The sequence below is a fragment of the Mytilus californianus genome, unplaced genomic scaffold, assembly GCF_021869535.1.
Source record: "Mytilus californianus isolate M0D057914Y unplaced genomic scaffold, xbMytCali1.0.p SCAF_4, whole genome shotgun sequence".
In the NCBI taxonomy this organism is placed as follows: Eukaryota; Metazoa; Mollusca; class Bivalvia; order Mytilida; family Mytilidae; genus Mytilus; species Mytilus californianus.
The window spans coordinates 80,834,234-80,848,479 of NW_026262690.1; the positions used below are offsets into that span (position 1 = coordinate 80,834,234).

The 14,246-nt window shown below is 31.2% G+C and overlaps 1 protein-coding gene across 1 annotated transcript in view; it reads left to right on the forward strand.

Moving 5' to 3' along the window:
- Positions 1–14,246, forward strand: part of LOC127738652 (ATP-dependent RNA helicase TDRD9-like) — a 62,083-nt gene that overhangs the window by 39,937 nt on the left and 7,900 nt on the right. Inside the window, exons 29-35 of the mRNA XM_052249976.1 lie at positions 1,789–1,923; positions 2,381–2,545; positions 3,233–3,303; positions 5,617–5,823; positions 6,677–6,815; positions 7,515–7,630; positions 7,976–8,042. Coding sequence (XP_052105936.1) covers positions 1,789–1,923; positions 2,381–2,545; positions 3,233–3,303; positions 5,617–5,823; positions 6,677–6,815; positions 7,515–7,630; positions 7,976–8,042 — 900 coding nt within the window. The remainder of the gene's footprint in view (positions 1–1,788; positions 1,924–2,380; positions 2,546–3,232; positions 3,304–5,616; positions 5,824–6,676; positions 6,816–7,514; positions 7,631–7,975; positions 8,043–14,246) is intronic.

A 14,246-nucleotide genomic window follows, 5' to 3' on the forward strand; every position in this document is an offset into this window, starting at 1 on the left:
AGATAAACTTGGTATAAGGGAAGACAACTCTCAAAAAAAAAATGTGTAGGAAAAAGTTGAAAACTAGTTTGTAGCTACTATAGCTCTTTCCAGAGCAGTATGTTGTAGGGTGGAATGAAAGTTTTTTTCAAATGATCAGTAACCAGTAAAATTCTTATAGTGTCTTAGTTTTGATTATCTAATTGTGCATGTATTATGCCTACATGGGTATTCACAAGGCTGGATTTCAGGTTTTTCTTGTTGGGGAGAATGCACAATGTGCATGGGGTGAATTACATTGCAATGTAATGCATTATATTACAATTACTTTGACCAAACCATGCATTATATTACAATTACAATTACATGCATTTATTAAAGTAATGCATTATATTACAATTACTTTTGCAAAGTAATGCCTTGAATTACACATTACATTTGAAAATTTTATTAGTGAATAGAAAAATTAAACATTTTGAAATACAACTAGAAGTCACAAAAGATTCTGGCATATGCAGTAACTGTTCCATTAATTGAATATAAGTATACATGTAAAAAGTCTATTTAATTTGACTTTTACAATTTTTAATTATTTTAACTTAATGTTGACTTTACTTTTATAAATATTTTTTTTGTTGTTTTTTTTTTAAATTTTAAACGAAATATTTAATTACTGTGAATTACTTCCCTAATTATAAAATAAACATAGACCTTAATTAATGAACAATTGCCTAAATGGTGAAAATATTGATTGTTAAACAAACTAATTAGTGTTTTATAACAAAGTTTAATTATCTTTTATTTAAGCAAAACAAAGATATTCTTTGATCTTATGACAACAATACAGCTATGCTTTTCAAATATCAATCTTTTTATGCAGGAAAATGTATGAAATAAGATGAAATAAAGAATATATTCTAATGATAAACATATTCTTAGATAATCAAGAAATCTTAAATTTGGTTTAGTTAAAACTCCAACAATATGTTAAAGATGTAGTATGTGAAAAAAATAATGACATGTAATGCCATGTAATGCATGAAATTACACAACTTTTGCTAAAGTAATGCATTATATTACAATTACATGTAATGCACAAATTGCTGCATTACACATTACATGCAATTACTTGGAAAAATGTAATGCATTACCATGCATTACAATTACAAATTTGCATTACCCCATGTGCATTGCACATGTTGTTCCCCACCTACAATAGTAGAGGGGCATTATGTTATCTGGTCTGCATTTGTCAATCTGTTCTGTTTCAAGGTAAGAAAGTTGGGTTTAAGGAAGGATAACATTTTGGTTAAGAATAGAGTGTGGTCACATCAATTAGAACCTTGAATACATGTGTATTTTGATGTGAATTGTTGGAAATACAAGCTTATTTTGATTTTGACCAAGATTTTATGGTTCTCACAACATGGAAATAAGATAGTGCCAGCAAGGCTTGGTGTCTTATGGAGCCATATCTTTATCTCATTATGTTTTTTGGGTAGACCTGTTTGAATATACCAGAAAAACACCTTATTTTTATTTCATTGTAAACTTAAGATAATTCTGATTCCAGTGATATCTAGTTTTATACAAATCTTTATAACCCAAATTACCACTTAAAGGTCACTTATAAATGGTACCTCAAAATATGATGTAGTACAAACTGGTTGCTTGTACCCTAGATACAGTGTACCAGATATGCAGCAAAAAATCTGATTCCTATTTAACATCAAAACTGTGTTGTTATTTTTGAAGATTTTACCAACTATGCTTGGAATATTCTTGTAAAAAGACAGTTTTCTTTTACAGTTATATTCAATTGTTGGGGGTATATTAAGACTGGAACTAATGGAGTCCCCAGACAGAGGAATTCAAGTTTCTATCAATAAAGAACTTGTAAACAAAGGATTTGCAGATGAAGCTGAAGAAACATACTTATCAAGAGTAAGTAAAAGATATTTGGTTATCAAAGTGTATATTGTTTATTGATAAGGCAATTTGAATTATATTCTCTTAATCTCTGATATTGTTCTTAATCAATTTGATACTTTTGATACGGTTTGGTTTAAACTTACAAATTGTAACTTGATTCAGGTTTAATTAAGGTTTTATAATGACTAACATTTAACTCAATTAGATGCACAGTTTGTATGTTATTAACCAGGGGGTTTGAAACATTTGGTTATATCAGCAACCTAAGATACAATACTTTATATCTTATATCTATATACTTTTATAGCAGTATTTAAAAAGGTATTGAAGACAGTTTTTTATGCTGTGAAATAACAGCTCATTTTAACAATGGATCAGGATGTAAAGGGATATATATTAAGAATACCTGACCAAATTATAACAAAAATCAATTGGTTTAAAAAAAGTGTGTATTGTATTTTTTTTGCAGCAAAATCATGAACAGCGAGAAATGGAAGCCAATGCTGTTGTTAGCCCTAGTAGAAGACTTCTGCAAGACGAAAAACCAACATTTAAGGACAGACAGAGTGACTGGTTCCAACTATCCCTAGGAAGCAATAGACCTGCATCTTCCAAAGGAAGAAGGACAGTTAAGGTGAATCTAAGGCAAAATTTCTATTTTTACACTAATTTCTTTCACAATTATATCCATTTGTCCCCGCCAAACATTGGAAATGGCCACCATCACTGTCATGAGACCGAATAAGTATTTTGTCTAACCAATACTTATTTTCCTAATAACCAAGGTCAATGAATTTCATATTTGGTTAAAAGAAAATAAAAGACTTATTTTATACATACATTTCAACGAAGACACAGTGCAGTACCATAGCATTAGTACCTCTAGAGACACGAAGACACATGTGGAAGGGAACAGTGGTTTAGGCCATACAGGAATTATATTTAAATATTTGAGAGGTAGATTGATACATCTATTTTCAACATGCAGATTATAAATCTTTTTATGATACTGTGGATTCATTTATTTTTGTGGATAATCTGATATATATACTAATTTCCATGGATTGAAGAAAAATTGTAGTTTCATGTATATTTGAATTAAGTGGTTTTGCCAAAATCTGCTTACAAACCTATAGTAAATTTTTACTTCGTTGAACATTATAAATTCATGAATCACCTATACCCACGGCAAAAAATCCACGAAAATTTGTTTCCAAGGAATAATAATAAAACCACAGTATCAAATATTCATTAGTTTTGGTATTAGTCTGTGAAGTTCATGTTGATTTAATAGTTTAATCACTTTATAATTGTATTTCAGCAAAAGTTAAATGGACCACATAATCCCTATGAAATGATGTTTAACAGTTTAACCAATGTTGGAAGATTGAGGTAATGTATGTTTTATATATGTATTTCATGTAACATGGTATACTGGTTGAGGACCAGTTACTGTCACCTGGCATTTAATGAAAAATCTGAAACTTTGTGTAAATAAGACATACTGCTGTTATATTCAGACAAATAGTTTTACATTTGTAAAATCTCTGATTTATTTGATCCAATAATGACAGGGAAATGCTGAATATTCAGGTTTTTTTATGCCCCACCTACAATAGAAGAGGGGCATTATGTTTTTTGGTTTGTGCGTCCGTCCGTTCGTTTGTTTGTTCGTCCGTCCGTTTGTCCCGCTTCAGGTTAAAGTTTTTGGTCAAGGTTGTTTTTGATGAAGTTGAAGTCCAATCAACTTGAAACTTATTACACATGTTCCCTATGATATGATCTTTCTAATTTTAATGCCAAATTAGAGTTTTGACCCCAATTTCACAGTCCACAGAACATAGAAAATGATAGTTCTAGTGGGGCATCTGTGTACTATGGACACATTCTTGTTTTATTAAATTGAGGATGTTCCTATAAAACAATATTCAAAAATTGTGAATCTATGATAGTAACTGGTACCAGACAAGTAAACCAGACTAAAATGAATCATTTTCTATATAAGTATTGTGTCAGAGTGCATAGAGAATCTTCTATCACAAGAAGCATAAATATATTCAATGTTTCACTTTTGGAAAAACTGCTTCAGTGTTCAAGCTTGAATCTCAGGGCAGAAGGGTGCTAGTTGTCTGAAGGGGCACTTTAGCGTTATAACCCACATTTTAAGGGCAATGTTGGACAGTGTATAAATTACCTTGAATATTGCTAGGCTCAGCTGGAGAACATTAGTTGTATTTAAACCATATTCAGAAATTAATGTGTTCTTGATGTTGGTTACAGTAAGAATTTTTTTTATCAAATTATCATACCATGTCAGAAGCAAAGCATATCATTTTGATGTTAATCTAAACAAACTTGTACATTTGGTAAGGAAAATAATCATCAGAAATTTCAATGTTTTATAACTTATACCAAAATAAACAAGTAGTTTTGAAAGATGGAGTTATACATGCAAAATTGAATATTTAATGTAATTAAATTATCTACATTTAAATTACTTGTTCAAACATATAGTATATATGTTATTGAGAGTTATTTATTATCATTTGAATTGTTACAAAAAAGTATTTTTAAGTGCACACCAAAGTGCTCCTCAGTAAGGAGTTTTATAAATATAACAGGTGAGACAGGAGATGATCATATTATATTGATGCAATAATATATTGCAGAAGGTATAAACGGTTACTTTTTTCTCCATCATTGTTAAAAATAAATTTGTTGAGTGCTCCTATGTCAGGAGGATTATAAAATACAAGAAGTAAAACAGGAAGTGAATCTTGTTATGTTCAAAGTACAAATTTCTTTGATTCTTCTTTAAATTTCATACTCATGGTTATGAAACAAAACATTTTTTACCAATTAAATCAAAACTATGAATGCCTTTAAAATTATTTAAGATTTTATTTTTTATGTTATATGCCTACTGAAATAAATTTTTCAGGTGTACATGCTGTACATAAACATTACAAATGGATAACATGTGGACATTTCATTCTGTATTAAATATCTAGTATTTGTTCAATTATCTTAAATCCACTAATTAGCAGTAAACATTCATTCACAAAGGTGATAAAACTGCCAAAGCATTAGGTATTTAACTTAATCTCATTGTTAGTTAATTAGTGTTACACAATCAGGTAACAATTTTACCGGAAACGTCGGTAGGCATTAAATTTTGAAATTTTATTTATTTGAAAAGGCAGAGGGAGGCATTCTTTTACTTTGGAGGGCACCAAGGGCGGGCTGCCCTTCTATTTAGGGCAGGCGGGAACACTGCTGCTTACTGCTTATTTTATAGTTTTATGTGACATTTTATGCTCACATCATAGGCAATGGGACATTAAGTGTTACCCTTGACCGTCTGTCCTTTTATCCTGTTATCCATGTTTCCATCCCTCCCATTTTCGTTTTGGGAACTTTAACTTAAGTTTACCTAATGCAAATTTTATGAAACTCATACACGATGCTAAGAACCACAACATGCAGACAGAGTTCGAATTTGGGCAGTAAGTCATTTACCGTTCTAGAGTTATGCCCCTTTTTAACTTGGAAAATTGCAAAGCTTGAGCTTGGGCATTCATGTCCTCAGACACATTCTTCTTTTAATTTTTGTTAAGTTAGATATGAAGAATCATTTTCATTTTGATTAATTTTCCTGAATGAATCTAAACACAATTATAAACATTTTATCACTTCATATTTCAGATCTGTGAAGACTGACCCTGATAGTGTGAACTCTGTTGCTATTGACAATGAACCTCAGGATCATTATGACAGATTAATGGTATCAGGGTTTGTAGGTCTAAATCCAGCAGGATCTACAATGATGGCCAGGGATACTACAATAATGCCAGCCATTTCTGGTTTGCCATCTATAATATCGCTGTTGTTCTGTCCTGTAGCAGAATTAAGGTAAACATAAAGAGCACTTGCTTAGGAATTTACCTGTTATGACCAATATTTGAGCTGCGTCGGATAGAAATCGACCTTATGCAAATGAATATCAATACATCTGTTATTTTTTTTCTGATTGCAAAAATCTCTATGCAAAGTCTGTAACTGATTGAAAATTGAGTGGATATAAGAAGCCTACAAAACAGACTAAAATTCATCTTTTATTTGATATTTGAATGTTCCATAATCAATCAAAGTCTTGTACAGTTACATGTATCCGTGCACTTGCATAAGGTCGATTTCTATCCGACACAGCTCATTTCGTGTAATGATAATTGCTGTTGTTGTGATTCCTGCTCTGTTTCGTCTTGATTAATGTGGATTCATTAATATTCATGGGGTACCAATTTTCATGGTTTTCGTGGATAAAGGTAAACCATAGTTTATGAGAAACTATATTTTTTAGTGCTGACTTTGCAAAACCACAAAATCAAATTTCGAAGAAAATACCTTGTTCCTCAACCCATGAAAATAAATGAATCCATAGTACACAGAAAGTGGGCTTGGTTTTCCCTTAGATTATACAAATACAAATGATTTTACTTTTTGATGTGTACTGTGTATAAACACTTCTATTTGAAAAATTGTATGCCTTAAAATCTTTATGTGTTCTCTATATATAGACATCAGGTTGTTTCCTGTAATTGAGGTACATTAGATTCAAAGAGACAATATAATAGTACATGAGATTGCTGTAGATAATTTTTTTCTTAGGTGAGTTAAAAGTTCATGAGCTAAAATGTAAGAGATATAAATTTTCCAAAAAGAGGTCACACAGACCAAAGAATATAACATTGATAATTTTTTATAGGAGGGACAGAGAAAACAAAAGATATATTGGTGCTATTTGTGGACTTGGTGTAGACAGAGATCAGAGACATTCATTATTTCCTGATCATGACATGGAAATCACATTTGATGTTGAAATAGACAACAAAGACATCTCACAGGTAATTGGAAGAATAAATAGTAAAACTCTGTAGACAATTAGAATGTGAAACTATATGTTAAAACAACTGTGTCTAGCCTGTTTGAAAATGATTTTATGTGCAAATAAAATTATCTTACAGAATAATAAATAGAATGTTGAATCAAAAGCCTTCTTTAAATAACAAAGCGAATATACTGTAAATTCATAAATTTGTATGTGCATTTAATATTGTGATTTTTGAAGATAGACAAAATGTGAGATTATGTTTTGAAATTTCAGTAAGTGCTACATACAATTGATGCTTTCAAAATTTCCTTTTTTGGGATCCCTTTTTGTCACATTTTTGCAATAATAAAAACATTGCAAAATTTGTATTAAACAGTCAGTTTCACGTAATAAATAAATGGCGAGATAATAAAAGGTATACATGAACTGGTAACAAATTCAAATCTTGCTTTCAAAGTTAAAGTACAACTTCAATCATTTTAAAAAAGCAAAAATTGTTAAAATTGTTGCAGAATTTAAATAGTTTTACAACTAATTTGGGAAACTTTGGTGTAATTAAAAATTAACAAGTTCAAATTATGTTGTAAAGATGTAGGACAGTAGGATTGTCAGTTGACCAACGTTCATAGAAACAAAAAAGTAATGGTAATATTTTACTAAAACTGAATAAACTTTTTTTTCAAATGTTAATAATGATTATGTATAATTTTAGATAAATGGTGTAAGATCAGCCATAAACCTGGCTATAGGTAATGAAGAGAAGGTATCAGCATGGGGACCTGATGCTATCTATAAAATACAGGAAGCAGCAAGGAAAAAACTTTTGGAGTAAGTCAAACTGTCTTTGCTCATCTTTGTTTATTTATTTCTTAAGATTTATACTGACATATGCTTTCAGTGTTCCTTTTAAAGACTCAGTGGTTTCTGTAGGTTTCTTTTGGTTACATATGTTGATGGAAAGCTGTGTTATAAACATTCATGACATCTCTCATTCTTTTTAAATGTTTGAGTAATGTATGCTAATGTTATTGATGATTTATTATTTGCTTGTGTCAAAGGAAATGAGTTAGATTTTAGGCCAAGTCAAACTGACTATTTGTTTCTTCATATAGCACAACATATATATGAATAAGAGCTAAGAGGTGTTACATGACTTATATTATTTATTTGTAGAGTTGTATATAAGCGACGAGAGCGTGTTGATCCTTTCAATTACAACAACCCATATTCTTGGAATCAGGTATGTTACTGGTGATGAACTTTTATAAATCCTACTTATCTATCTGTTTCAAATTTTTTATTATATTTCTCAGTTTGCTATTCATATTGAACTGAACTGTCACTACAAAGTCTTATTACTGATTTTTATTCACATATGCATAGTCAATTTTTTATTGTACGGTTAATTTTACTCGTAGTCATGATAAGTACTAAGTTTTTGTTTTGTGTTTATTCTTATGTAAGGTTATTGATTTTTTTATACGACCGCAAAAAAATTTTGTGGTCGTATATTGGTATGACGTTGGCGTCGGCGTCGTCGTCGTCGGCGTCGTCGTCGTCCGAATACACAATGGTTTTCGCACTCTAACTTTAGTTTAAGTGAATGGATCTCTATGAAATTTTACCATAAGGTTCAATACCACAATAGGAAGGTGGGGATTGATTTTGGGGGTTATGGTACCAACAGTTAAATAATTAGGGGCCAAAAAGGGGCCGAAAATAAGCATTTTTGTAACTTCCAGACATAACTTGTGTGTTATTGTATGGATCTCTTTGACATTGTACTACAAGATTCCATATCACAAAGGGTCGATGATGGGATTGATTTTGGGGTTAATTTCCTCGAAATTTTAGGAATAAGGGGCCAAAAGGGGGCAAAAAACAAGCATTTTTCTAGTTTCATGACAATAACTTGTGTGTAAGTGTATGGATCTTTCTGAAATTTTACTACAAGGTTCCATTTCGCAAAGGGAAAGCTGGAATTGAGTTTTGTGGTAATTGCCCAAAACGTTTAGTAATAAGGGGCCTAAAAAGGGGTGAAAAATAAGCATTTTTTAGTTTCTAGACAATAACTTGTGTTCAAGTGTATGGATCTCTCTAAAATTGTATTACAAGGTACCATACCACAAAGGCAAGGCTGTTATTGAGCTTGGTTTGGGGGGGAAGGGGGGGTGATGAATCATAGGGGGGGGGGGGGGGTAAAAAAAGGGGTAATTATTTTTTTTCGTTTAAGGAATAAGGGGAAAAAAGGTTAAAAAACTAGGGTTTCCATTTTAATAGACAAATAATTGAGTAAAGAACATTATTTAAAAGCAGTGTAAGGTTGGTAATTCAAACTCATTTAAATATCTCACCTGCACTATGTTTGAATTATGTAAATTGGAAATTTGCCAATTATTTTAGTATAATAAACTTCATTGGAAATTTGCCAATTTTATATTGGAAATTTACCAATAGTTTGTTTATTTTTAGCTATGACTATGATGTCATTTTCTATTTAATTTTAAGGTTACAAATTAATTTCAGTTTTAAATATTATTGTGAAATGTTTGCCCAAAACATTTATTAATAAGTGGCCAAAAAAGGGGGCAAAATAAGCATTTTTTTAGTTTCCAGACATTAACTTGTGTTCAAGTGTATGGATTTCTCTGAAATTGTACTTAAAGGTACCATACCACAAAGGGAAGTGGGTCAAAAAATTTTGGGGGGGGGGGGGGATTTTTTTTCCTTTTTTTTTTCTTTAAAATTTTCCATTTTAAGTTGGTTAATTCTGATCACAAAGAGAAAGTTGGAATTGAGTTTGGGGGATAATTGCTCAAATGTTTAGGAATAAGGGGCTAAAAAAGGTGTTAAAAATAAGCATTTTTTTTTAGTTTCCAACAATTAATTGTGTTTAAGTAATTGGATCTCTGTGAAATTGTACTGCAAGGTACCATACCACAAACTGAAGGCTGGGATTGAGTTTGGGGGGGGGGGGGGGGCGTGATGTGTGAAAATTTTCCACTTAAAGTTGGTTAATTATTTCTGATTTAGATATAAAAGCAAATAATAATGATGTGGTTTGATTTTATCAAAAACTTAAATTGAAGTTATGTATATTGTAAATTTAGGTTACATTGGAATTTAAGAATTGGCTTTGGGGTAGGGTTATGGCTCAAACCTTTAGATAATAAGGGAAAAAAAGGTGAAAAAACAAGGGTTTCCAGGTTAATAGACAAATAAGTACAAAACATTATTTAAAAGCAGTGTAAGGTTGGTAATTCAAACTCATTTAAATATCTCACTTACACTGCTTTTAAATTATGTAAATTGGAAATTTGCCAATAACTTTATTGTTAATAAATGCATTGGAAATTTGCCAACAATTTTAGTATAATAAACTTCATTGGAAATTTGCCAATATAAAATTTTGCTGATGAAGGTTTTTTGTTTACCTTTAGCCTTGACTATGAAGTCATTTTCTATTTTTATAGCCTTATGATGTAGTTGAATTATTTAATACTTTTATGATGTGTTTAAATGGGGTTTTATGGTTGCAAATTTATTGTTTTAGTTTAATAAACTCCATTTAAAATTTGGTAATAAAAAAAATTTTTGTTTATTTTTAGCTATGATTATGATGTCATTTTCTATTTTACTTTTATGGTTGCAAAGAAATTTTTATTTTTAGATATTACTGTTAAATGATGCTGATTAAGGTTTTTGCTATGTTTAGCCATGACTATGATGTCATTTTCTATTTTAATATCTGTCATGATGTATTTAAATGGGCTTTTATGGTTACAAAGGAATTTTATTTTTAGATATTACTGTAAAATGTTGCTGATTAAGGATTTTGTTTATTTTTAGCCATGACTATGATGTCATTTTCTATTTTAATACCTTTATTATGTAATTTCCATTTTTAGATATTACTGTTAAATGATGCTGATTGAGGGTTTGAATGCTGGGATTGATTTTGGGGGTAATTGCCTCCAAATTTTAGGAATTAGGGGGCAAAAAACAAGCATTTTTCTAGTTTCATGACAATAACTTGTGTGTAAGTGTATGGATATTTATGAAATTGTACTACAAGGTTCCATATCACAAAGGGAAAGCTGGAATTGAGTTTGGGGGTACTTGCCCAAAACGTTTAGGAATAAGGGGCCAAAAATAAGCATTTTTCTAGTTTCCAGACAATAACTTGTGTTCAAGTGTATGGATCTCTCTGAAATTGTACTGCAAGGTACCATACCACAAAGGGAAGGCTGGGATTGTTTTTGGGGGTAATTGTCTCAAAATGTTAGGAATTAGGGGCCATAAAGGGGCAAAAAAACAAGCATTTTTCTAGTTTCATGACAATAACTTGTGTGTAAGTGTATGGATCTTTATGACATTGTACTGCAAGGTTCCATATCACAAAGGGAAAGCTTGGTTTGAGTTTGGGGGTAATTGCCCTAAACTTTTAGGAATTTGGGGCCAAAAAGGTGCAAAAAACCCAATCATTTTTCTAGTTTCCAGACAATAATTTGTGTTCAAGTGTATGGATCTCTCTGAAATTGTACTGCAAGGTACCATACCACAAAGGGAAGGCTGGGATTGAGTTTGGGGGTGATGAATCATAAGGGGGTTTCAAAAAATTTGGGGGGGGGAATTTTTTTTCATTTTTTTTCTTTAAAATTTTCCATTTTAAATTGGTTATTTCTGATTTATATATAAAAGCAAATAATAATGATATGGTTTGAATAGGTAAATTAAAAAATTTTAAGTTCTTAGACTACTTTCATTCTGTGTGAGAAACCTATGCTGTGTCAAATATTTAATTACAATCCAAATTCAGTGCTGTATCAAGCTTGAATGTTGTGTCCATACTTGCCCCAACTGTTCAGGGTTCGACCTCTGCGGTCGTATCAAGCTGCGCCCCAGCGGAGCATTTTATTGTATACCCTTTTGATGGATATATTGTGTGATTGCTTGTTTTAAAAATTATTACTTTATAGGAGGTTTTTCCAGTCTTAAGGAATAGAATTTCACCTCAGTTGACTGTAATGCACTGATTCAAAAGATTTATGCTAGCTTTCCCAAGGGATATTGTAAACTCAATAAGTTGTTTCATTGTTGATGTAAAAAGCAGTCAGCTGTGTAAATTTATCATGATTCTTTAATCAGGAAGCAAAATCAAAATATTCATTGGCCTGACATCCTGGCCTTATCTCTGCTTCATGTTGGTAGAGCCAAGCATTCATGAATCCATGTGACTAACTTTCAGCACTGAAAAGCACTGAATTACAGTACATTTGCAAATAAATTTACTGATTCCTTTGTTAATTGAAAGTTGATCAATGATGTAAATCAACAAGTTTTGGTTATACTGCCTGGATTTTTCTAGCATTCCACAGGGTCCGGTATTTGGACCCATTCCCACCGGCAAAAACCCTACATTTTCCCCAATTTTGGGAGCAAAATTCCCAAACGATCTCAAAATTCATTTTCATCTTTATTATTCATGACAGCAATGTTCATTTTGTTCAACCGCTAGCTTTATGCTGAAAATCGCCAACAAGTAATGTGTAAAACAGAGTAAAAACATATCTGACTGACAAAAACAACATCGACAAACAATGACTGCCATAAACCGAAAATGTAGACAAATACAATACTGGATCAGATGCCGGGACCAGATAAGGCTAATTCCAGGTTTGCTGATCAAATACATTTAAATAAATTAAAAAAAAATCCAGTCAGGTGGGTCAATATCTTTAATTGTTTTTACATAGGCGGTAATGGTAACGTTTTTTCCTGTAGCTCAGTCAATATCGTAAACTTGGATATATATGATACCTCGTTTCGAAGCTGTGACATTTTCACATATGTGGTTAAATTTTCGGGGTACGAAGTGAGATGACTTTTTCCGTAAATTATCATACCCCGAACATCCTTTCGTGATGTGGCTCCTCGTGGTAAAAAATCCCTTTTTTGACACAATAAGTTCTTTGAAAATTTAATACTTTGAACACATTTAATAGCTCCATAGTTTTTATACGCCCGTCAAATTTTTGACGGGACGTATTATGTTATACAAATGTCCGGCGTCCGTCCGTCTGTCTGTCCGTCTGTCCGTCTGTCTGTCCGGCGTAAACATGTCACACTGTAACTTGAGAATGACTTATCCAAATTTCATGAAACTTAACATAGTTGTTTCTTATGATGGTCGAACGATCTGTATACTTTTTGGTGAAAATAAGATTAAAACTTTTTGAGTTACGGGACTTAGTAACTAAAACAGGTGTGTGTTTTTTTTCACATGTCGCGCCGTATCTCAAAAACAATTTATGATTATTGCTTAAAACTTTACACACTTCTTAGTTATATTAATCTTAAGATCTGTATACTTTTTGGTGATGATTCAAAATTTTATTTTTGAGTTATTGAGTATTTTGTTAAAAAGGGGGAGGGGTTTTTCACATGTCGCGCCGTATCTCAAAAACAGTTTATGATTATTGCTTAAAAACTTTACACACTTCTTAGTTATATTAACCTTAAGATCTGTATACTTTTTGGTTTTGATTTAAAATTTTATTTTTGAGTTATTGAGTATTTTGTAAAAAAAAGGGGGAGGGGTTTTTCACATGTCGCGCCATATCTCAAAAATGATGTATGATTATTGCTTAAAATTTTACACACTTCTTAGTTATATTAATCTAAAGATCTGTATACTTTTTGGTTTTGATTCAAAATTTTATTTTTGAGATATTGATTTTTTTTTTTAAAAGGGGTGTTTTCACATGTCGCGCCGTATCTCAAAAACGATTTATGATTATTGCTTAAAATTTTACACACTTCTTAGTTATATTAATCTAAAGATCTGTATACTTTTTGGTTTTGATTCAAAATTTTATTTTATAGATATTGAGTTTTTTGTAAAAAAAAAAAGGGGGGTTTTCGCATGTCATGCCGTATGTCAGAAACTATTTATGCTTATTGCATAAAAATTCACACACAAGACGACGGGCGTATTATGCGCTCATGGCGCAGCTGTTTATTACACATTTATTCTATGTTCCTCTACTTTCCTAATCACCACAAATGGTTAAGCTCAGTCATTTGTTAAAAATAGAAACATGTCCAATATCATTACACAGAGATTTTTTGTTTACACACAACTTTTGAGTTCCTCATTTCGAGGCACATTAGGGATATTGACCCATATTGAAATCCATAGTTCTGATTTTTCTAAATATTTTTATGTGATCTTCATCGGTATGACATTCTGAATAAATCTGTGTATTTTTGTCCATTTCTGAAAAAAAATAAAGTTGTTTCAGCACTATAAGGCAATGACACTTTTATCGCTATATTTATTTGTTTTGAATACAATGTGTATGTATAATTAATTTCTTCCAGTATACCTTCACTAGTCAAAACATGGACAAAACATCTGATGATAACCTTAAATTACAATGCA